Here is a 26,075-nt window from a genome sequence, read left to right on the forward strand (position 1 = left end):
CTGATAGAGAAAATATCCTTATAAAGCTATCAAGAAAAAAAGGAGAAAACAAATATTCAAAAGTGAAAAAGGTAAGAGTGTAATAATCTTAGAAAACTGAAAATATAATGTATTACAAAGCTATTTTCCTCAAAATATGTAAATAAATCTGAAAACTTGGATGAAATAACTTTCAAGAAAAGTATAATTTATCAAACCTGACCAGAAAGGCAGTTTTGGAAAAATCTAAGCAGTCTGATTTCCATGGAGGAAATAAATAGAGCTGTCAGATCATCCCAGAGAGACGTCATCCCCCACTGCAAAAATAAAATCAGTAAATCTAGATTTCTAGTTTCTTAGGGGAATTAATTAAATCTTTAAAGAGAAGATAATCTCAATGCTACTTAAACTCTTCCATTATATAGGAAAGGAAGAAAAAGTTTGAACAGAATTTCATTATATAACACACCAATATTGTAGAAGCGGCTAAGGCAAAATTATTTAAGGATGCTTACCTAGGTAGTAAACTTGTTTGTTTTTTGTTTTTAAAAAAAGAAAAGAAAAGAAAAACCACAGTGAAGGAAATGACACCTGCCTGCTGAAATAGGTTCATAGGTACAAGAGCTCACTGTTAAATCTTCAGGAATTTGGTGAGCCAGTTGACATGTTGGTAGCTGAAAATCTGCCATGATGGGAGTAGTTATTCTATGGAAATCAGCAAATACTAGAAAAATCAAAGCTTTTATCCCCCTAGACAATCAGCACATCTCTGCAAAAATTCAAAGTGGTAGTTACACCTAGATGTAAGGAAGAGAATTGTGCTGTAGAAGAGATATATGAGGCATTCTTGAGCTGGGTGATGGTTGTACAAGCTACTTTACAAAAACTAAAGTTGGATATTTGTGTATTTTTCTGCAGATCTACTTAGTATTTTAAGTGCTAATATTTATTTATTCACTTCTTCTTGTTCATCTGATAAAAGTGAAACAATTTAATTTTCGTTTCTGTGATGACAGAGACTACAAGAGATTGAGTCTCTTGTAATCATTTATTGATCATTATTAATTGTTCAAATATCCTTTTCTGAGTTGTCTATTTAAGTCTTTTGTACATTTTTCTACAGACTTTTTAAGTATATTACTTATCTAAGCTCTTCAGGTATTTTGGATCCTGATCTTTTGTTATTTATGCTGTAAATTACTCCTTCCAGTTTTGTCATATATTTTAACTATGGTTTTTAAAAATAATTTGTATAAATTGTAATTGTACTGTGGTCAAATATATCAATCATTTCTACTAGAGTTTGTGCTTTTCACATGTTTTTTAAGCAACTCTTCCTTAGCCCAAGGTCATTAAAAATATATAACCATTTTATTCTAAAATTTTAATGTTTCCTTTTTTGCATTTAGATATTAAATCCAATAGCAGTAAATGGGGATAGATAGGAATCATACTCTTTTTTTTCTGTAACAGTCACCAATTTGGTGGTTAAAAAGTTCATCCGTTCCTCAATAATTTTATTCTCTTATTTTAAATTCTACAGAAGTCAATGCATTACTATAAAATATAAACACTGAAAACATAGTAACCCAGAAAAAGAACATAAGAAAAATCCTCAACTGCCAAATAGAATGGTCTGAATAATTCACAAAAATTTAAATTACTAAAGTATAGTTAGAGCCATGCATATCTGCATTACCTAATGAGAATGAATTAAGAAAATTTTTGAAATATATAGAAAATCCTGAATACCTCATAAGCATAATGCAACACCCTTTCAAGAAAGTTTCAAGGCCCAGAAAATCTCAAGACCCAATGTTATGGCATAGGTTGGAAGTGAATTCTAAAACTCCTTCAGATATCAGGGTGTCTACAGAAATGCTATCCAACTGAAATTTTGTAATGGTGGACGTGTTTTATAATCCTGCACTATCTAATATGCAGCCACTATCTACCCATTACAATAGAGCACTTAAAAATGTGGTGAGCACAACTGAGGAATTGAATTTAATTATAATTTTTAAAAATTTAAAAATTTTTTTCTTCTTTTAAGTTTTCATTTTAAAATACAGATCTAAAAAGTGTTTCTTTAAGACAAAAGATAGACAAGTGGGACCTCATCAAACTGACAAGCTTCTGCAAAGTCAAAGAAACCATCAAAAGAGCAGGGAGACAGCCCACAGACTGGGAAAAAATATTTGCCAACTACATGTCTGACAAAGGACTAACATCTAGAATCTACAAGGAACTCAAATGTGCTGAAAAGAAAAAAGCAAACAGCCCCATTACAAAGTGGTCAAAGGAGATTAATAGAAACTTCTCAAAAGAAGATGCACGAGCACCCAATACATGAAAAAATGTTCAGCCTCACTAGTCATCAAAGAAATGCAAATTAAAACCACACTGAGATGCCACCTAACTCCAGTCAGGATGGCCATCACCAATAACAAAAACAGCAGATGCTGGAGAGGATGTGGCAAAAAGGGAACACTTCTACACTGTTGGTGGGAGTGTAAACTAGTACAGCCTCTGTGGAAAACAGTGTGGTGATTCCTAAAAGATCTAAAAACTGACCTTCTATATGACCCTGCAATCCTCCTACTGGGAATATACCTGGAAGAATTCAAATCATTCTATGAGAAAGATACCTGCACTCATGCTTACCGCAGCACTGTTCACAATAACAAGAACATGGAACCAACTGTGCTGCCCATCAAAAGAGGACTGAATTTAAAGAATGTGCTACATATACATGATAGAATATTACTCAGCCATAAAGAAGGACAAAAATGTGAACTCAACAACCTGGATGGACTTAGAGTGATCTTTCACAGAAACAACGAACTGAGTATCACATGTTCTCACTCATAAGCAGAACTTGAACAATTATAATACTATAAGAAAAGGATTGGCAGTAGCAGAAACTGCCAGGGGCGGTGAAATTGGCAGTAGTGGGAATCTGCCAGGGAAGGGGGGGCACACTTCATCAGCAGTGGTACCTGCATAATGAACATTTGTATAGTTAACCTTGAATTGTACCTCACATCTTTAAAATTAAAAATAAAATAAAATAAAATAAAATACAGAGTCCCAAGAAGTTGCAAAGATTGGTATAGGAATATGCTGTGTACCATTTGCCCAGTCTCCCCCAGTGTTTATATTACATATAGCGCAATAGAAAAACCAGAAAATTGATATTGGTCACATCCACAGAGATTATTCCTACTTCACCAGCATATGCACTTGTATAAGTTGTATGAAATTTTATCACAAGTATAGCTTCCTATAACTACTACCACAACTGAGACACGGAACTGAACTATCACCACAAGTTTCTCACATACTCTTTATACCGAGCCTACCCCACACTCTGGTAACTACTAATCTCGTCTCCAATCCTATAATTTTGTTATTGTATGAATGCTATCTAAATTGAATCATACAGAATGCAATCTTTTGAGACAAATGTTTTTCTTTTGTTTCTTTTCTTTTTATTTTAAATTCACTCAGCATAATTTTCTTAAGGTTTATCCAAGTGTTACATGTATTTTTATTGCCGGTAAGTAACCCATGGTATAGATGTCCCACTGTTTGTTTAACCATTTACCCAGTGAAGAACATTTGGATAGTTTCAAGTTTTAGGTTATTACAAGTATTCCTAACATAAAATTTATGTACAGGTTTTTGGAAGAATATAAGTTTCTATTTCTCTGGATAAATGTCTAAACCAAATTTGTCAGATCCTATGGTACATCTTAGTTTTAAAAGACACTGACTATTTTCCAATTATATTTCATGTTAATTAAAAATTTTAAAGCCACAGCTAGCATCATATTCAGTGAATGACTGAAAGCTTTTCCTCTAAGATCTGAATCAAGACAAAGATGTCCACTCTTACTGATTCTACTCACTGTAGTGCTGGAAGTCCCGGCCAAAGCAATTAAGGAGAAAGAAATAAAAGGCATTCAAACTGGAAAGGAAGATGTAAAAATTATCTCTGTGTGTGAATGGTACCATTTTATATGTGGAAAATCCTTAAGATTCTACAAAAAGCAAACAAAAGATAAAACAAAAACCTGTTAAAACTGAAAAATGAATTCAGGAAAGTTGCAGGACACACATACACATACACACATACATATACACACACACACACAAAGTTGTGTTTCTTGACACTAATAGTAAATAATCCTAAAAGAAAATTAAGAAAATAACTTTATTTATAATAGTATCAAACAGGATAAAATGTTTAGGAATAAACTTAGCCAAGGCGGCAGAGGACATGTATACTGAAAATTACAAAATTTTGCTGAAGGAAATGAAAGATGACACAAATAAATTGAAAGTCATCCCATGTCCATGGATTGGAAGACTTAATATTATTAATATATCAGTCCTATCCAAAGAGATCTACAGATTCACTACAATTCCTATCAGAAACAAATGATTTTTTTTTTTGCCAAAATAGACAAATCATTCTTAAAATTTACATAAAATCTCAAGGCAACCCAAGTATCCAAAACAATCATAAAAAAGAACAAAATGGAAGACTTTTCACTTCCTGCTTTTAAAACTTACTGCAAAGCTAGAGTAATCAAAACAATGTCATACTGGCATAATAGAAACCAATGGACTAGATAAGCTCAGAAATACACATATAAGGTCAAATAATTTTCCACAGAGGTGCTAAGAACCACTTAAGTCTTAGGGGAATGGCAGTGTTTTCAATAAATAGTTCTGGGAAAACTAGATATCCACATGCAAAAAGGAAATCCAGCCTCTTCTATGACACCACATGTAGAAATTACTTCAAAATAGATCAAAGATTTAAACTTAAGAGCCTAATTATAAAACCCTTAGAAGAAAACATAGGGGAAAACTTCATGACATTGGATTTGGAAATAATTTCTTAGATATGACACTAAAAGCATCATAGGTAGCAAAAGAAAAAAAATTAGATAAGTTGGAGTTCAACATTTAAAACTTTTGTCCATCAAAGGACACTATCAACCAATAGTGGAAAATAAACTCACAAAATGGGAGAAAATATTTTAAATACTATTATCTGATAAGAAATTAATATACAGAGTATAAACAGAACACGTGCAACTCAAGACCCAAAAAGCAATAAAATTAAAAAAATAGAGAAAGGACTTGAATAGACATTTCTCCAAAGAAGATATACAATGATCAATGAGCTTAAGAAAAGTTGTTTAACGCTGCTGATAGGGAAGTGCAAATTAAACCACCAGGCTATACCACTTCACACACATTAAGATGGCTATTATAAAGCAAATGACAAAACAAACAAACAAACAAAACAGAAAATAGCAGGTATCGGCAAAGATGTGGAGAATTTGGAACATGTGTACATTGTTAGTGGGAATATAAAATTATGCAGCTGCTGTGCAAAATGGTGTTATAATCCCTCAAAAATTTTATTTTATTATTTACATTTTTATTTTTTTGAATTGAAGTCTCACTCTGTCACCCAGGCTGGAGTGCAGTGGCATGATCACAGCTACCACAGCCTTGACCTGCTGGGCTCAGGCGATCTGCCTCGGTGTCCCAAGTAGCTGGGACCACAGGTGAGCACCACCACACCCAAATAATTTTTTAATTTATTGTAGAGACGAGGTCTTGTCATGTGGTCCATGGTCTCAAACTCCTGGGCTCAGGCAATTCTCTCGCCTTGGTCTCCCAATGTGCTAGGATTACAGGTATGAGGCACTGTGCCCAGCCTTCAGAAATTTTTAAATAAAATTACTGTGTAATCCTGCAATTCCTTTTTGGAGTACACAGAGGATGTCAAAAGAATGTAAACACATTTTAAGAAAGAAAAAAAGATTGTATTAAAATTGTAATATTCAATAAGATGAATACAAGTCAAATTTGACTTCTGTAAATTACAAAAGGTGCTCAAAGTAGTTACCATCAGAGTCCAGACACTTCTGATTGTGGTGAACATTTCTGACTTAACATCACATCTTTTACATAATAAAGTGTATGCATGTGGGGGGACACCCTCTGTATATTGCCAAAAAAAATAATGAAAGTAAGAACTTGAACAGGTATTTATACACCCAAATAATATTATTATTATTATTCACAATAGCAAAAAGGTAGAAGCAACCTAAATACCCATTAAGAGATGAATGAATAAACAAACTGTAGAACATGCATACAATGGAATATTGTTTACCCTTAAAAAGGAAGTGTATTCAGATACATGCGGTAACTTGGATGAGCCTTGAAGACATGCTAAATAAAATAAGCCAGTTTCAAAAAGACAAATGTCATATGAGTCAACTTAAATGAGATACCTATATTAGTCAAATTCACAGACAGAAAGTAGATGGAGTTTCCAGGGGCTGTGGGGAGAGGGCAATGGAGAGTTAGCTTTCGGTGAGGCTGGCGTGTCTGTAGAGGAAGATGAAAACATGCTGGAGATGGATGGTGGTCATGGTTGCATACCAATGTGAATGTATCAAATGCCATAAAATGGTACACATAGAAAATGATTGACATCATAAACTTTTGTGATACATACCACACAAAAAAATACTGTTTTGCTACTGTGGTGGACAGTACAAGTCTAAATGAGATATAGTCATTTGAATGACGTAAAGTGGACATTGAAACAAGAAATGGCCAACGGCATGCATATATATATATCTCACACCAGGTAAGAGTCAGAAGACAGGAGTTTGAGCCTTCCTATCAGTGAAAGGCAACGTTCACAAGGAGACCGGCCATATCGGTTGTATCTCCCAGTTTCCAAATGATTGTTTGCACCCTTCATGTTTTCCTTAGACCAGATTCTCTATTTTGGGGAGTCTTAAAAGGTGTTTTGGGAATCTGGTGTCCTTAATGACATGAGCCATCACATTGTCCCTTCTGGAATATGTTTTTAGTTTTCTTAGAAAGAGCATCAAACCATAACATTATCTCTACTTATCTTGCAACCTCTCTTTTGGTCTTTTTCTATGTAGGGGTCAATACTTGGAGTCTTTCCTGCAAAGTAGTCACTCCAAAAAAGAAGGCAAGGAAAACTATTTCCATGTCACCACTATCACATCACTACTACCATGTTTCCATTTGGCAACTAATCCACATTTTTGTGAAAAGGTAGTGTTAGGGTGGAAAACAATATTTCAGTACATTCTCATTCTGTATTCAAAATTTAAATTCTGACTTAATTCAAGTTAAAAAGGTTTAATTTTGGCTGAGTACAGTGGGTCAAGCTTGCAATCCCAGCACGTTGGGAGGCTGAGGCAAGAGGATTGCCTAAGCCCAGGGTTTGAGACCAGCCTGGGCAACATGGTGAGACCTCGACCCTACAATAAATAAAAAAATTAGCTAGGTGTGGTAGTGCGTGCCTGTAGTTCCAGCTACTTGGAAGGCTGAGGAGGAAGGATCGCCTGAGCCCAGCAGGTCGAGGCTGCAGTGGCCATGAGTGTGCCACTGTACTCCAGTCTGGGTGACAGAGCGAGACTCCAACTCAAAAAAAAAAAAAAAGGTGTATTTTCTATAGCCTATCAATGTATCTAACTTGTTAATATCAAATGTGACTCTCCAATAATGAGCTATAGCATGTAAGAAGGGTATTTGCAAATGTATTAAACTACAGAAGCCTCTTTTCAGAACTAGGGCTCTATAAGATGCCTGGGACATTTCAACAATCAGCTGAAGCAGTATGTAGACAGCACAGTGGAACAGTTGAATGAATCGGGAATTCTGAGAAGTTAGATGGAACTGCAGAATCATGAGTTAACTATTCCAGGAAGTAACATTTATATTATAGTCTTAAGGACAAATTTTAAATATGTACAAAATTGTGACAGAAGCCTAAAGGTTTTAAAAAAAAAAAAAAGACTTGAAGAACAAACAAAATATAAAGATTTTTATTTCCTGAAAAGAGGAACAAAGAAAAGTTTGGTACACAAATTGTTGCATGACAAGAGTAGAGAATTGGAACTGAAAGACCAGTTGAAAATAACCTTAGCTGAGGTTCTGAATATTTGAACTGAGGCAGAAAATATGTAAAGTTTGAGAAGTACAGGCAGGGTGAATACAGGATTTTTGAGACTGGTACTCAGTATTTTACAGTGATTACACTATGAAAGAAACTTCTCAAAAGAAAACATACGAGCAGCCAACAGATACATGAAGAAATGTTCAACGTTACTAGTCATCAAGGAGATGCAAATTAAAACTACATTGAGATACCACCTAACTCCAGTCAGAATGCCCATCATCAATAACTCAAAAAATAACAGATGGTGGAGAGGATGTGGTGAAAAGGGAACACTTCTACACTGTTGGTGGGAGTATAAACTAGTATAGCCTCTGTGGAAATCAGTGTGGTGATTCCTAAAAGTTCTAAAAATCAACCTTCCATATGACTCTGCAATCCCCCTACTGGGAATATACCCGGAAGAATTCAAATCACTCTATAAAAAAGATACCTGCACACGTATGTTTATCGCAGCATTGTTCACAATAGCAAGATCATGGAACCAACCATGCTGTCCATCAAAAGAGGACTGGATTTAAAAATGTAGTGCATATACACAATGGTATATTGCTCAGCCATAAAAAAGAACAAAGTCATGAATTTTGCAGCAACCTGGATGAAATCAGAGTCTATAATACTGAGTGATCTCTCACAGAAACAAAGATCTGAGATCACATGTTCTCACTCATAAGTGGACCTTGAACAATTACTGCAATACTATAAGAAAAGGATTGACAGTGGTGGGAAACTGGGGGCGGGGGGTGACAGGGAGGGGAAAGGAGGTGGGCTTAACAGTAGTCAATATCTGTCTGGGGAAAGGGGGGCACACCTCATCAACAAGGGTACCTGAACAATGAATATTTGTATACCTAAGCTTTAACTGTACCCCACAATTTAAAAATAAAAATATATAAAATAAATTAAATTTTTTTTTTTTTAAAAAAGGACCTGAACAAACACAAAGATTTTTTTTATTTCCTGAAAAGGGGAACGAAGAAAAGTTTGGTACACAACTTGTTGGATGAAAAGAGTAGAGAATTGGAACTGAAAGACCAGTTAAAAACAACCTGAGCTGAGGTTCTGAACATCTGAACTGAAGCAGGAAATATGTAAAGTTTGATAAGTACAGGCAGGGTGAATACAGGATTTTTGAGACTGGTACTCAATATTTTACAGTGATTCCACTGTGAAAGTTTTTTTCCTTAGCCTCAACACTTTTCTCTCAGAGCTTTATTTTTAAAACAGCTTTGCTCTTTGCTATGCAATTAAACTTGAGCTGCTGCTGTCTGCACACCTTTTGTTATTGGGACACAGACAGGCACAAGCTATTTCTCTCTGGTGCTTCTGTCGCTGTCCATGAGATGGAAGTCAAGAACTGAGCAGGAAAAAAGACAGGAGGTATAAACTGTTTTATCCTCCATGAAGAAGTTATTACACAAATAATGAAGTAAAACCTCTCCAATTTTAATAATAATGAAGTGGATATCATTAAGATTACCGAATCAAATTAATGAATTAGCTAGTGATAAGAACAAAACAAGATAATAAATGCAAGGATTTTTTTTTTTTTTGCACCCATGTGCCCTTTAAACATATGAATTAAGATGAGTGGCCAAGTTTCAATTCCTAATCAGCTAGATCCTTTTCTTTAAATAAGAAAAAATAGTACACAGAAGTGTTTAGCGTCATGGAGGTAAAATTATCCCTCCTTGGAGTAAAAAATGCAAGGGCAATAGTAACAGTGCGTAAGGTCAAGTATAGTGAACTTAGGCGAGAGGGCACAAAGAAAGGCACTAGTCAGCTGTCACTGCAGAAGAACAGGCTCTCTGCAGATAGAGGCAGGAGTGATGCCCCTGCTTCCTGGGTTGTTTTTCCAACTCACATCCTTCTCTGGTTCTCTAGTTGTTCATTATTGTACTTGTGATTTTGCCCTCTCACAGGGTCATAAAGCTACCCATCAAGCAGAGGGAAAAACTGTAACTAGTAGCATCCTAGACATTTCATTTTCCAAATCAGCATAAAGTAATGATATGAAATCCCCAGGACATTGACGTGGTCTTCTTTTCACTGTTAAAACTATACTTTGACTCATAGACATCTGTCTCATTTCACATCATCTAACGAGACCCCTCAAATATATCTCTCTTCCTTGACCACAGTTATATATGATCTAGAGAATTATAAAATGTGCCCTGATCTAAGCTGGCAACATTGATCAGATTTATTATTCACTTTAAACTCATGAGATTATTTGTTCAAGTGATGCTGTTATTAGTGGATTGCATAATATCCATCAGATAAAGTGCTAATAAAACGTCAAAAGCAAGCAAATTGAGTCATCACAGGACTTAAGAAGTAATGATGAAAGCTGCCATGATAGTCTGACTTGTAGAAAATTTCAGGCTTACATAATGTCTCAGACGTTTTCCCTACTATTGCTTTTTGTGAAATAAATCTATGAAGTCCACAAAGACAAATCAAATGTACAAATTTGAACTTCTAATGAATACAATGCCATTTAAAAGTCTCAAAATTCTCCCTCATAACACTAAAGGCATTCCACTGAAGTAAAAGTAATTTTAAAATATTTAGAAAAAGGGCCAAGCAATGTCATTAGTACATACTAGCCAGAGGCAGAGGGAATGACACAGAGATGTTCATATTATATTATAACTTATAATCAATCCTAGCCTTTTTCTTATTAGGAGCATTAAACAACCATTAAAAAGAACTGTCATCCTTAAGGTGATATCTTGACATTGCCATAAAGCTTACATAGTTTCAGTAATAAATACCATGTTGAATTGCTAAAATATCTTTGTGTTTTTGTGTCTGTGTTTTCCAGAAAAAAAAAAAAAAACTACAGTAAAATGATAACTTGCATTTGGCAGTATGATTTATATTTATATTATCTCTTTGGATTTTAAAACTCTTCTGTGAAGTTGATAAGCCAAGCCTTATTTCACTCTTTTGCAAATAAACAGAGATTTGCCCCCAAATCACATGATGTTCTAACTCAAAATTCAGGAATGTTTCCATTGAGTTTTGCTTCCTTGGTTTGCCCTTTGTGTGGGAGGAAGATGAGAGATGTCACCTTCCTTTAAAGAAGAGACCAAAATGTAGTGGCAGAAGAAGCAGTGACCTCTGGTGAAGAAAAGGATCCTGACAGAATTCTGACCGAACTCTTGATTTATCAAAAGCACTAACTCAGAGTTAAGGGAAATAAAACTTATACAGAATTTAATTTCCCTGTCAAAACTATAGAATTGTAGATTGTTGTACCTGATTCTTAGTATGTAAGAGTAAAGTGTGAGCTAAAATCAATACTAGATCACAAACTAGTATTACAGCATATTATATGCATACATGTGCGCACACACACAGATACATATTTTTTTCAAAAGGATATTAACAAGCCATTCACTTCATCTTCAGTATAATATTTAAGCATATAGCAAAATAGAACACAGACCAAAAAGATGAGACACCCATCCCCTAGGGTTTGACTTTATGACTGCCTTAGGATAGACAATTAAAACAATCATAATTACAAAAATGAATCTATTCTCCTTTGACCAAAAAGACCTATCTGCTAGGAATTAAGTCCAGATCATTTTGACTTATACATTTATACTTGTTCATGTATAACACCACCGCCTTGCTTTGATGTATTTTAATTCTACAGCAGGCTTTCACATGCTAGTGCCTACTGCTACACTCTGCATTTAATGAGGAAAATCACCTCCCTGGCCTTGGGCCTCACCTTGTGAAGTCTGTCATTTCCATCATGATCATACACATCTGCTTGGCCAGCACAATGATATCATTGCCGCTGTCGTCCCATTTGGCCACTTCGGCATCCAGCTTGCTTTTCTCTTGGTGGAATATCTCCACCTGCTCGGCTATTTTTGCCTTTTCCTCCTGTGGTAGTTGCGCCATGATGGCCTGTGTGGGTTTACAGAAAAAGCGTGAGTAATGATGACAAAGGAAGTACAGACGATATGTTGCCTCTGCCTTCTGTGGACAGCAGAGCCAGACCCTGACAAGGCTTATGATCTACGCTGCCATCCTGGAAAGCATGTCTTCTCCATTCCAGGGAGGCCAAGAACCCAGGCTGGTAAGCTTCCTGAAGTCCCCGTTCCCACTCCCATACATGCAAAATACAGAAAAACCCAGAGGTACGTGAGCACTGACAAGAACAGAACTTCTTTGTCGCTTTGATGACATATGTTTGTTCAAAAGGATCTATTCTTGACAATTTTTATATTCGGTCTCAGGAAACTTTTACCAGATGAAAGAATGCACCTCTTTCAACACTGAAATCTGTTCAGCAGAGGGAAAAAAAGAAAAAAGGCCTTCTGTCGCTGGAAAGGAAAGGAATTTTAAACACTATCCGAGCGTCCAAGTAGGGTGGAGTGGGGAAACATTCTATGAGTGTAAATGAAGATGCCCACATATAGATGCCAAACAAAAATCGCCTACCCAGGGCATTTCAGGGATGACATGCCTACTTCCAGCCCTCCTCCACCTGTCTTATGGTGGTAGGATGACCAAGGCTCTTCATAAAACCTCTGAATACATAGATAGAAATGCTGTAACAAAATAAAGTATAAGGTTAGGAAGCAAAATGTTGATTCTCAATAGTTGCATGGCAAGAAAATGTAGAAAGGGAAGAAAAGCAGTTTTCTTTCTCATTACTCATGAATTCTTCATTTGCAAATTCCCTACTCTCTAAAATATATTTGTAACCCCCATATCAACACTTGTGGCATTTTGTGGTCATTCGTGAGTGTGGACAGAGTAGCAAAACATTTGAGTCACCCAACATGCATATTCCCAGATGAGGTTTAATAAGGCAATGGTATGCCTTTTTTTTTCAGCTCTTGATGTGACCTAGTTTGTACCCCATCTTTCATATCTTTTTGTGCTCTTTGTTGGTGATTTTGTCGTTTAAAATGGTTCCCAAGCATAGTGCTGAAGAGTTGTCCAGCGTCCCTAAGCACAAGAAGGTTGGGATGTGCATTATGGAGAAAATAGGTGTGTCAGATAAGCTTCAGACAGCACAGGCATGAGTGACAGTGCTGTCAATTCTGCATTCAATGCTAATTAATCAAACCAATAAAATAAGGCATCTAAACAGAAACACTTATTAAACATAGTTATGCATTGATCCATTGAAGAAAATGGGACCAGCAGCTCTCAAGAACCTAGCCTGTATCTCCCTCTAGAGCAATGATTAAATATTTGCTAATTAAGTGTTCATAGTGCCTTTATAGAACATAACTTACCATGAATGAGAATCGACTATTACTTAAGCAACATTTATGCGGCAGGCCCTGAGTGAAATGCTTGACATCACCTTATTGCCTCCTCTCATTCTTCCAGAACCATCCACAACTTGCTTCACAGACAGAAGCACATGGATAAGAACTTCAGCAAGCCTATCCTTCTGGTTCTGGAATATAAATATTCTCCAGAAGACAGACTAGACCAAAGAGAGCACGACTTGAGGTAGCTACAGTTTTTGCAATGAACAAGTAAATTATATGGGAAAAGTACTTCCTAAATTATAACATTCCTTCCAGTGTAAGGGAGTTATGTGGAGGGAAGATAGCTGAGACCTAATAGAAATGTCAATCAGCATGAGCTCAAAAAAACTGGGCTTAGCAGGGCTCTGACTTGGATTAAGATTTTATTGCTATATGGATCAGATGTTTATGATAATATCTTCAGATATAATATAGGAATAGTAAACAATTACCTCAGAAGGTAATGGTGGGTAACAAATTAAATAATAAATGGTTAAGTGCTTTGTCCACAAAAAAATGAAAGTAAGCATGTGTAGAATTATGGTTAGCATTGTATTATCATTTCTGCCATTAGTTTTCCTTTCCAGCTACTCATCTGACTTATTATTTAGTTGCATCAAGGGAAAGGGACGGGCCCAGAGTCTATGCATGTACAAATAGAAAACTGTTATGATTCTTTTCATCTGGTGTTGGGGCTTCCTCCATCCAGAGGAAAAGGCATCTTTTTCTGATTTGCATAAAGGTGCTCAGCTACTTCTTAACAATAGATAGCCACATCTACTAACCTCCATGCACGCATGTGTGTGGCTTTATATAGTATGTGTATGTATGTATATGTATACTTAGGATATGCATGTGTATATAAAAATTATAATCCATATTTTAAAAGACAGACTTGTACAAATACTATAGTTGAAATGTTAGAAATACTGTATTTTGAAAAATACTGCTAAAGTACTTTTTTAAAACTATATTTTTTAAAAAGGTGCTTCCTACACAAACAAGTTTATAATAAACTCATATTTGCAATGTTGTATTCATAACAAGGCAACTGTCCCATTGCATTTGAGATAGATTTGACTTTGTACATTTTTTCCCCCCGAAACATCCCTGATGACCTAATCCTAGCCAAGATTCATGTCCTCCTTATACAAAACAGCTAATCATGTTTTACTCAGACCTCACAGGTCTTAAACCAGCATCATTTAAAGCATTCATTAGGTGACTTTCTGTAAAGGAATCTGAAACTATCAACAGACTTCCAGACTTTATATTCAATTCTCAAATGGAAAGCGATGCACATTTCATTGTCTCAAAATGTTAATTTGTGCACTGAAGGGTATACATGTCTCTGTCAACTATAGCACTTGAGTTTCCATTATATAATTTGTCACTCAAATAATAACTGCTTTGCTCTCTAATTAATTCCTATTAATGCCCTACCTCCCTATGTGTTTCCTTAGGATTGAGGCCTCCATATCCTACACAAAGTAGAAGCTCAATAAATATCTTTTGATTGACTGCTTCAATATATTTTTGCATTCACTGCATTAAAATAATTCAAGAGAAGTCGCAGGAACTAACAAACATGTTCTAAGGATAAAATTCTGAAGAACAACTGGCCCCTCCAAAGCAAAAGAAGGTATTATTTTTACTCCAGGACTGTATGACCTGCATAACACACTTAATGGTGTGTGACTTGGGTGAAAGCGTCCTTACATTTACTTCTGCTTATGTAGCTGTCAATGAGTTGAAGTCTATTCCTAAATATTCTTAAAATGCTGTTGCCTTTAAAAATTCATAATTGACCTTTTCTCAAACTGTAATGTAAAAAAAAGATTATCTATAAACAGTAGATCACAAACTGCAAAATTTGCAAGTTAATCAAATTAAAATTCAACACATAAGTTTTAATTAGGTCTTATCAATGTAACTCAGCAGTTTGAAATGTTAACACATTAAAGCCATTCTAACTAAACCAAAAAAAAAGAGGCCAGCTCAATATAAAATACATGACATACAATGGTTCATTCCCTCAAACTAAGGGAACATGAGAAAAATTATTTTCATGGCCAAGAAGAAAGGGGACAAGCCAGCTTTCCTGTGTCTGTGATGTGATTTCCTGGGGCAGTCTGAGAGTTTCTTCTAATGTTTTTCATAGTTGCCCAGCACCGACGCCAGATTGTTTGTCTGGGGTCCCAAACGGGTAGTATTAGAGATTTTAATCCACAAGAATTCCTTTTTCCTACCCCAAAAGCCCTCCTAGCCTTCTCCTTGAACAGCCAACCATTTTTTGTTATTAATGTTATAAACTCTACCTACTAAAATAAGCTAACAACCATTCAAAATCTCCCAGAATCTTTCCCTCAACTTAAACCTCAGGGAGCTTTTGATAAAACTATTTTCCCAATCTCTAGAAGATAAATGACTTTTGAAGTCTGTAGGCCCCCCAAACTGACAAGTGTTCATTTCTTAAACATAGAGCAAAGGGCTAACATTAAGGTTTCAAGTACAAGAATGTTTATAAGTAATGATTAAAGGGACTAAAACTCAAATACATCTCTTTCTACTCACTTGACTTTAAAGCAGGATAATAAACAGAAGTAGTTAAGGAGTGAGTCCTTTGACTTTTACCAGTCTCAGTCTGTGAACTGAATTGGAAAATTGAGGTAATTGTACCATTAATTCAAGTAAAAACTCTCATGATTGCCTAAATTATCCAACTCTTTCAGTTGAAATTATTTGGCCAGACTTCTAATGAATGATTAGCCCAAGCTACAAGCATCATCACCAACTTAATTATTACATAGCCATATAACAAATCCTATGATATATTTTATCATGCCGATCTCCCAATACCATTATGAGGTAGGATGCTGTGTATCGATCTTACATACACAAGCAGATGAGCCGTGGAGCGATTAAGAAAGCCACCCCAGAGTCACACAATTTCACTGGGTTCATATTTAAAATCAGGTCAGTGTGACTCCAAATAATATATTCTATCACCAAGATGAAGTGCCTAATAGTAGTCACTAACCTTTATTAACTATGTCAACTTTGGAGAAACAGTTTATAAGATGTCATGTCTAGAATCAAAGGGTAAGATCACCTCCTTATTTTATAACATCACTACTAGTCATATGCATTCCCATTCCAATTCCCATTCTCTCTCAAACAGACAAGCAGCAGATAGGAATATACAAAGGAATTTTTTTTTATTCACACACCTGAATTTATGGTCTTAGATTTATATTCATTACATATATAAATCTTAACTTTTTTATTATTAAAAATGTTCACGGAAAACAAGTCCTTGGAGAAATTCACTGCATTTTGGGGGGAAATTGTGTTATGTTTAGTTATATTATCTTGCTTTGTATTTTCTTTTCTTTTTTTTCCCCCAAAATTTGAGATCAACTTTAACCTTCTTTTTGATTAATTTGCTGTTTTCAGAGGGGAAGAATTTCTCTGACTAAGAACACAGAATAATATCACTCCCAGGGGAGAATTTGCTGCTGGGACAAGCAAATGCCCCTGTCACAGACAAAGTTTGCTTCCATCACAATTTTGACCAACTTCTCAAACTTTGCTGGTCAAAATCTCAACCATTTATTATCTCAGCAATTCAATGCACCCTCTTATTTACAACTTAACAGCCATAATTCTATGTCTCTGATTTGTCATCATGTAATTACAAGCGAAAATAGGCTGACTCAATAAGTAATGCTGTCTGCTGCAAATTAATCATACAGACCACATGATGGAACTCAAAGATAAAATAGCAAGTACTGGATTATAGGAGTATTGTGTTCTTACTAGCTTGGACCATGTTCACGATTCATGCCAGAAAAACTTTCAAAAAGAGTTAGTAGTGTGAAGAAATAACAGATGATAAAGACAAGAGTCATCTGAATTTCATCTCCACCCATCATCATTGACTTGATGTCTGATGTAAATATGAAACATGAAACAGAAGTACACTAGAACTCTGCTCTTCCATGTAAAAAGTGGGGCCAATCATGTCATTTTGACAAGATGGTGATTATAAAGCAAGATAAGGATACGATGAGTCTTGGTCTTTGAGAAAACTACATAATGGATACTGAGCTGTATCTATACTGAGTTGCACCCAGTCAATCAAATTGACATTGAATTGCTTAATGTTTGGATGAATTACTCAAACTTGCCCTTTTGTCAGTGACATAAAAATGCTGGCTTTACTTAATTTTGAAGATGAATTGACTTGTTTAATTAGTTTGGCATTATGCCAACACAACCTTGAAAGATTCTAAGTTTACTGACCTTTCCAATTGTTAACATTTTAGGGGGGATTAAATAGAGTCTACAAAGAATTTATAAGTGGGGAGCTCTATACCCTTTTATATACTTTTCTTTTTCTTTTTCTTTTTCTTTTTCTTTTTTTTTGAGTTGGAGTCTCACTCTGTTGCCCAAACTGGAGTGCAGTGGCCGCTCCCGGCCACCGCAGCCTTGACCTGCTGGGCTCCTGTGATCCTTCCGCCTCAACCTTCCAAGTAGCTGGAACTATAGGCGCGCGCTACACGCCCGGCTAATTTTTGATTTATTGTAGAGATGAGGTCTCGCCAAGTTGCCCAGGTGGGTCTCGAATGCATGGGCTCAGGCAATCCACTCACCTTAGCCTCCCAAAAGTGCGGAATTACAGGCTGAGCCACTGAGCCCGGCTGTATATACTTTTCTACTGTCACCATCAAATGATAAGAAGAGGTTTCTCGACAAAAAGATCATAATTATCACAGCCATCTTTATTAAGCACTTACTGTATTTCAGATATTGTGCCTATTGTTTTACAAATATTAAATGTTCACAAGAATCCTATCAAGTAAGTCTATTTTTCACATCTTACAGATGAGTCTGAAACCCAGAGGAATTAAGCAACGCAGAGCTTTGAGCATGGTTGCAACTCTTCCTTTTACAATTCAAAACCAAATCTGTCTGAAATCAAATCAATGTGTCTTTAATGTTTTGACTTTCCCCTTCACATTTATCCTATCAATGTCCATTTATATCTTCTGGATCATTTACTTGTTGGGTGAGAATATCAGGGCATAAAGCATATAAGAGAAATTGGGTTTTAAGTACAACGTCTTTCTTGAATCACTATCTCCTTGGAGTCATCCTTATTTTAACTTCCTATTGGTTGTTTACTCTTATTTCATAATTCCCAAGGTGGTTTCAGCTTTCTGGGATTTCCCAATTCCCATCCTAAATTCCCATCTCTCTCAATCTCCTGCTTTCAATTCATTATCTTTTTTTTAAAGTAAAATTTAACATAGAAAATTAGAATATCTAATTCTCAGTTATACTATAATTTGATTGTTTTTTACTCTATGAAAACTACGCCTCACCGGGCTCAGTGGCTCAGCCTGTAATCCCGCGCCTTTGGGAGGCTGAGGTGAGTGGATTGCCTGAGCCCGCGGGTTCGAGACCCACCTGGGCAGCAAGACCTCATCTCTACAATAAAACCCAAAAATCAGCCGGGTGTGGTAGCACATGCCTGTAATTCTGGCTACTTGGAAGGCTGAGGCGGAAGGATCGCTGGAGCCCAGCAGGTCAAGGCTGTGGTGGCCGGAAGTGGCCACTGCACTCCAGTCTGGGCGACAGAGTGAGACTCCAACTCAAAAAAAAAACACAGAAAACAAAAAACTAAGCCTCTAAAGGAAGGAAAGTCTCACCCTCTTGCAGCCTCTAAGGATTTCATCTTCTACCACTGGCCTTGATTACTTACACCAACTCTCTGCTAACACAGCTTAGCTGATTGGTCCAATTACAGGATGCTCTTTGGACCACTTGTGTTGGTAAACAGCATCCTGGAGTGCTCAGATGCCAGGCAGAGCTGGTAGTCTTTCTGTTGCTTCCTGCTCCATGCTTTCAATTGGCATATTTGTAGTATGTCTCTGTAATTTATTTTTCTATCACATGGCAGACAGATCTAGGGCTACTGCCCTGGCAATAGGTAGGCATCATGGGGAAACAGAAAGTTATCTTGCTACCTAACAGTGTTGAACCAATTTTACAAGATATGGTTTCAAATATCACAGACCCTAGACCAGAGTACGGGACAATATTCAGTCATTAACAAAGTAGTACCTTGATTCTACATTTTTCATTGCCTCTTGCAAGGACTTTAAGCAGAACGATAGAGATTTTTCCAATGCAAAAGTTGAGCATGACAGTGTCCTCTGTGTGTTTACTGTCTTATTGTAATACCCAACCCCAGCAAAATCAATTATACACACGAGTTTGCCGTGATGTGGCTGCTTTGTTTCAAGTGGTAGAGAAAGAGGGGAGTTAGAAGGATCAGGAGCAGTAGTGATCATTTCCATCTGTTAAATGTGAATTGCTATAAACAACCCCAGAGGAGAATGTGGATTTCTGACCTGTGAATCTCTGGGGTCCCAAATCCCTGGAATTCAAAAATTCCCTTAAACCACTTTGGTAAACAAAACCCCTGTGCACCAAAAAAATGTACTAGGTGTCCACTCACTCGTGCACTCTGCCCTGCAATGAGCTGGTCATCCTCAGTCTGAACACTTGTCCGGCTACGCACGTCGTAATCTTCCTGCTCAAAGTCAGAATCATCCTCCAATTCTTCTGGAGTCTAAAAAGAAAAAAGGAAAAATTAGCATATTTTAAATTGATAAACTTCACCCCTATCCACACACTTCTTCATCGCGAATGCTAAATAGCCCCCAGGACACATAGCTTATAGCATCTTACGGATAGGATTAACTATGTGGGTGGATATTGGCTGGAATGAAGTTGGAAAAATCAAGCTGTACTAATTTACTTCTTAATATATACTGTAATTTTAAATATATATTACATATTATTATATATTATATTATAATATAAATTATTATTTCCTCCTGCAGGTGTATCAAGACTAAGTTTAACTCGACATGAAATGCTCTCTAATTATAAGAAAAATTATATATGTGTGTTATTTCCACCCTTGCAATCTGTTGAAGAAAAAATGATCATCAACAACAAAAGTCACCTATACTTCTACATTTCTCCTTTTGCTCTATAAACATATCCAGGCCAATGGCTAGAAATATTGAAATATCTGATTTGGCCAAGGAGCCACAGGCAAAAAGTTTACAATTACAGACTCTGCAGTCAAGGCTACCTGAATAAGAGCTCCCAAGTCACCATGAACAAACTGTCTCACTTCTCTTAGCTTTATCTTCCTCTTCTGTAGTTTGGTGTTTATAACAGTAGATACCTCTATGACTGTTATGATGATTAGGTAATGACTTCTGTATACAGTCTCTGGCACATAGTAGGCAGTTTTTAAACATTTGCCATCCTTATTACTTAGGATTTTCAAATGAATTCATTCAATAAACAGTTTTTAAAATGAAGGAGCCAATGGCTACATATGTGTTAAATATTAAATAACTTGTTCATATATAATATCAATTTAGCTCAGACCTGCACGGTGACAGGGATTCCTCTTATTTAGAGACAAGAAAAACAAGATTCAAAGAAATTAAGCAACGTGCCCCATGTCCCTGAATTCGTTAGTGAGAGAATCAGAAATTAGACCTAAATACCCAAGTGTATCAGACTCCAAACATATTTCTCTTTATTGGTTTTTTGTTGTAGTAGTTTTTTCACGTTACAAATTAAACATAAACGGGGCTATAAAATAGCTTAAAAGGAGTAGAAGTTAGATCAAGATCCTTTCCAATCTATAAAGTCAATGCTGAGGAAAAGATAAGAATGAATACATAAGCCCAGGAATAAAACACCTTACCATATCTAATGGAATAATAACAGATAACATGTCTTAGGCGCTTACCATGTGTTTGTCATTGATTTCTCTCAGAGTTCACATGTACTAAGGCATACAAAATTTTCAACACTCCTACGATGTTGACACAATTTTCTACATTTTCCAGGTCGGGAAACTCAGATATGAGAGGTTATACCTGCTCAAAGGCTTCTGGGTGGTGGTGAGGATGGTACATAAAGGCAAGTGAGTGCATCAGTGTGAGATTTTCAGCTCTCTTAGCTAGAAAAGTGATGACCATAATAAACTGTGTCTTGGCATATAGGACCACCTTCCAGGGCTCTGTCTTTCAAACAAATAGACCAAAAGCAGCCCTGATGATGCAGTTGTCCATTTCCCCATCCAAAAGAACATATTTTTATTCTGCTGGTTTCTTTGGATACCTCGGAATAATTAATCAGGTGTGGTTATTGATGAGCCTTGAGATTGGTCAGACAGGCATAAAATAGGGTCCTTCATGCCAATATCACATTATGCCTAGGAATTTTCCAAGCTTTGGCATATCACTCTTGTTTTTCCTTCTCACTCGCCATCAACCTTGTTAATATTCACTCCATCATCTACAGAAGTTCAATTTTCTTTCACAGAAATATCAAAAGAATAGGAAAAGAAAGAAGTGTTCTCCCCATATTTTATTAACTAAAGGAGGGGTGGGGTAGGCAGAACCTGGTTCAAATAACTAGTTGTAGTTTTGCTGTAGACAGAGACAATATCTGATCATTCCTCTCTCTTCTGGAGTGTACTACGGAACAATTACAGCAAGTTGGTAAATTCTGCTGACAGATGAGATGACAAGATTACAAGCACTTTTCAACATTAATTCTTGAAAAGGAGAAAGAAAAGTAAAATCAAAAACCTCACTCAATAGAAATAAGCAGAATATGACAGTGCTTACAGCACTGTGTCCAAACATTTCAGTGATCTGTGCATTTAGTAGATGAGTCCATGACAAACCCAACCTGGCAGCATAAGACTAATTATGACAAGATTTTATTCAAGTGACAATGGCCCAAGAACCAAAATAAAGAAAATTTTTAAAATAAAAAATATAATAACCCAGATGTGAACACAGGGGGTCTGAATGTTTTGGCCTATCTTTCTACTCACAAGCTATATTTCTTTGGCAAGTCATTAGTTTCGCTGTTTCTGTGTCTCTTATAAAATGGAAATTATAATTGATATTTGTTCTGCCTGCCTCACAGGACTCCTACGCTTAGATGTACAGGAAAATGTTTGGCAAACTATACAAATGAACTAAATTCATAAATTATCATAATAAATACTGTGCTTCATTTAAAAAAATACCTAATAGCAACAACAGCAATAATAATAGCAATCATTGTTTACCACCTGCTATGGGACAGACATTCAACGAAAGAATCTGATCCTTACAACAACCTAATGAAATAAATGTAATTCCATCTTATAGGTGTACAAACAGGCTCAGAGTTATTGAGCAAATTTTCTAAAATGTCACACCTAGCAAGTGACAGAATTGGCAAACAAGTTGAGGGTTTCAGAGGCCAAGTTTTAACCATCACAAATACTACCAGGCACATAGATAAGCTTAACATATGCATTTTCACATACCTTAAGCATGCAGCAAAACCATCCAAGCCATCCATATATACAGTTCTGTGCATGTGCAGTTTGCTAGTTGCATTTCATGTGTCTCCTAATCATGGTGTTATTTTTTAATTACTCATTTTTAAATGTATGAGTGTTTTAGAGGTGAGAAAACGGAAACTGAAAAGTATTTTTCAGTTGATCAAGGACTCCATAAATTAAAAGAAACAAAGAAAATTATGGGAAATCTGCAAGCAAGTTCAGAGAGACCAGACTTGGATTATTAGATAGTGTTATAGAGTAAAGGAATAAACAAAATATGGAGTTCACTAGACTGGTGGCTGGAGTTTGAGTGTCAAGCCTCAGTTCTGTCTGTGTGCTCTCAGGGAAGACCTTTGCTCAACAAACATAAACCACTTTGGGTCTACTAGTTTCCTGATTCCTCTACTGTCTGACTGCTATCTGACTGCTATTGTGAATGTGAGTGATATCTGTAAAATGGTACAATTAAAGTATTTAGCCTCTAAAATCTTTCCCCTATTAAAGACTTAAATTTCAGACCTGAAACCATAAAAATCCAAAAAGGAAACCTAATAGAAACTCTTCTGGATTTTGGCCTAGGCAAAAGATTATTTGCTTATGGGTAAGGTCCCAAAAGCAAATGCTACAAAAATAAAAATAAACAAGTAGGACTTGATTAAACTAAAAAGCTTCTGCACAGCAAAGTAAATAATCAATAGAGCAAGTAGGAAACCTACAGAATGGGAGAAGAAATTTTCAAACTACACATCTGACAAAGGACTAATATTCAGAATATACAAAGAAATCAAACAAGTCAGCAAGAAAAAAGCAAATACCCATGAAAAAGTGAGCAAATGACATGAACAGAGTTCCCTCAAGAGAAAATATACAAATGGCCAACAAACATATGGAAATGCTCAACATCACTAATCATAAGGGCAATGCAAATTAAAACCACAATTAGATACCACCTTACTGGTATCTGACTGATACCAATCAGAACGGCTGTTAAAAAATCATAAAACAACAGATGTTGGCATGGATGCAGTGAAAACGGAATGCTGATACACTGTCAGTGAAAGTGAAAATTAGTACAACCTCTATGGAAATCGGTATGGAGATTACTCAAAGAAATAAAAGTAGATCTACCATTCAATCCAGCAATCCCATTACTAGCTGTCTACCATAAGAACAGAGGTTGTTATATAAAAAGACACCTGCATCTGCATGCTCATCACAGCAAAATTCACAATTACAAAGATATGCAATCAACTTAAATGTCTATCAGTTGATTAGTGGATAATGAAAATGCGGGGTATGTATGTGTACGTATATTATATAATGTATAATTAATTAATATATGTCATATTAATATTAATATGCAAATATAATAATTAATATATCATAATATAATACACATACACACACCATGGAATAATATTCAGTCATTAAAAGGAATTAAATAATGTCTTTTGAAGCAACTTGGATGGAACTGGAGACCATGATCCTAAGTAAAGCACACAGGAATGGAAAATCAAATATGGCATGCTCTGTCTTATAAGTGAGAGCCAAACTAAAGGAACTTCAAAGGCCTATAAAATGGTTTAATGGTCACAGGAGACTCAGAAGGGGAAATTTGGGGAGGAATAAAAAACAAAATCACCTACCAGGTACAATGTGCACAGGTGGGGGTGGTAGATACCATTAAAGTCCAGACTTCTTTACCACTATACAATGTATCCATGTAACCAAAAAACATTTGTACCCCCTAAAATATTGAAATAAAATAAAATATCTTCCCCTAAGTCTATGAGATTGACTTGTGTCTATTACAGAAGCCTATGGGGATCATGTGACTTGTCCAGGGTAACACCAAGTGTCAGTTGTAAAAGAGCACCTGAGCGCCTAGATTCAGAGTCATTTCACTTAGACACGTGAGTAAAATGCAATAAGGACCAATTAAAGAAAAGGCTCATATGTATATGCAAACTTCATTAGGAGAAGGATTAGAATACAGATTGGCAGGAGAGTTTGGGAGATGTGTGAAGATTTCCCAGCAGAGTTCAACACTACTGGAATTAGTTGCAGACTAGGTAATAGAATTAGAGACCCAAAGTCAAGATTTTAAAAATCTCCCGGCCGGGCTCGGTGGCTCAGCCTGTAATCCCGCGCCTTTGGGAGGCTGAGGTGAGTGGATTGCCTGAGCCCGCGGGTTCGAGACCCGCCTGGTTAGCGAGACCTCATCTCTACAATAAATCAAAAAATCAGCTGGGCATGGTAGTGCAAGCCTGTAATTCTGGCTACTTGGAAGGCTGAGGCGGAAGGATCGCCGGAGCCCAGCAGGCGAGGCTGCGGTGGCCGGGAGCGGCCACTGCACTCCAGTCTGGGCGACAGAGTGAGACTCCAACTCAAAAAAAAAAAAAAAAAAAAAAAAAATCTCCCTACTCAGGATGACTGGTCACCAGCATCTCTAATCTGGATTACTCTGAAAGTTCCTAACTGATCTCATTATTTCTGCCTTTGCCGAGTACATTCCATTCTCACCAGCATAGTCAGGGTGGTCCCTTTAAGGTCTAAGTCAGATCATGTTACATCCCTGCCCACTTCATTGAAGTCCTTCCACCTCCAGTCCAGCTCCCAGCTGTGACCTTTGTACGAGCCATTCCCTCTGCCCGAAACATGCTCCCTCAACCAAATACCTTTAAGACTTGTTGTCGCCTTCTCTCCAAGTCAGATACCACCCTTCATACAATCCATGAGCTCTATCCCCGTTACCTTGCCTTGGTTTTCTCCAAGGCACAGTGTTTGGCACTGTATATACTTGTTCCTTCTCTGCCTCCTACCAAAGGATTATAAATCTTTTAAAGATAGGAATTCTTGTCTACTTTGTTCACCTCTCTGTTTAGGGCAGCTCCAACAGTGCAAACATCTAGTAGGCTTTCAGCAAATATTTGATCAATGACTGCACAAGATTGAATCACTATTTTTTTAAATACCATTTTGAATTACTTCTAATTAATTAGTTAAGAAAACAAAATGGAGACCCTTAGGGGGCCAGTTGATTAACTGGATAATGGCAATCTGCAATAAATTTAGTCACTTAAGTTACTTCTAAAGGCTTTCCAACCCATTATTTTCTAGCTAGGACAAATACTCTAATGCCAATTTTTGCAATTGTGATATTATTGCTCACTTATTCAACAGATTGCATTTCATGAGAAATTGATTATACAAAAATAAACCTCATACCGGCAACATGAGGAAAAGAAGTATTTCTTGGGAACCTACTAAGTGCTAGATCTATTCTATATCATTCCTTTATAGCTGTGGTAGTACTTGTCAACAT

General features: G+C 36.4%; 1 protein-coding gene across 3 annotated transcripts in view; it reads right to left on the reverse strand.

The window, feature by feature from the left end:
• Nucleotides 1–26,075, reverse strand: part of LOC103251211 (catenin alpha-2) — a 120,015-nt gene that overhangs the window by 53,798 nt on the left and 40,142 nt on the right. For all 3 annotated transcript variants that reach the window (XM_008049806.1, XM_021708445.1, XM_021708444.1), the window contains exons 5-6: nt 19,832–19,945; nt 11,760–11,941 (exon numbers count right to left, since the gene is read on the reverse strand). In XM_008049806.1, the coding sequence (XP_008047997.1) occupies nt 11,760–11,941; nt 19,832–19,945 (296 nt within the window). The remainder of the gene's footprint in view (nt 1–11,759; nt 11,942–19,831; nt 19,946–26,075) is intronic.

This window comes from Carlito syrichta, unplaced genomic scaffold (assembly GCF_000164805.1).
Source record: "Carlito syrichta isolate Samal-C Ts95f unplaced genomic scaffold, Tarsius_syrichta-2.0.1 Scaffold137179, whole genome shotgun sequence".
In the NCBI taxonomy this organism is placed as follows: domain Eukaryota; kingdom Metazoa; phylum Chordata; class Mammalia; order Primates; family Tarsiidae; genus Carlito; species Carlito syrichta.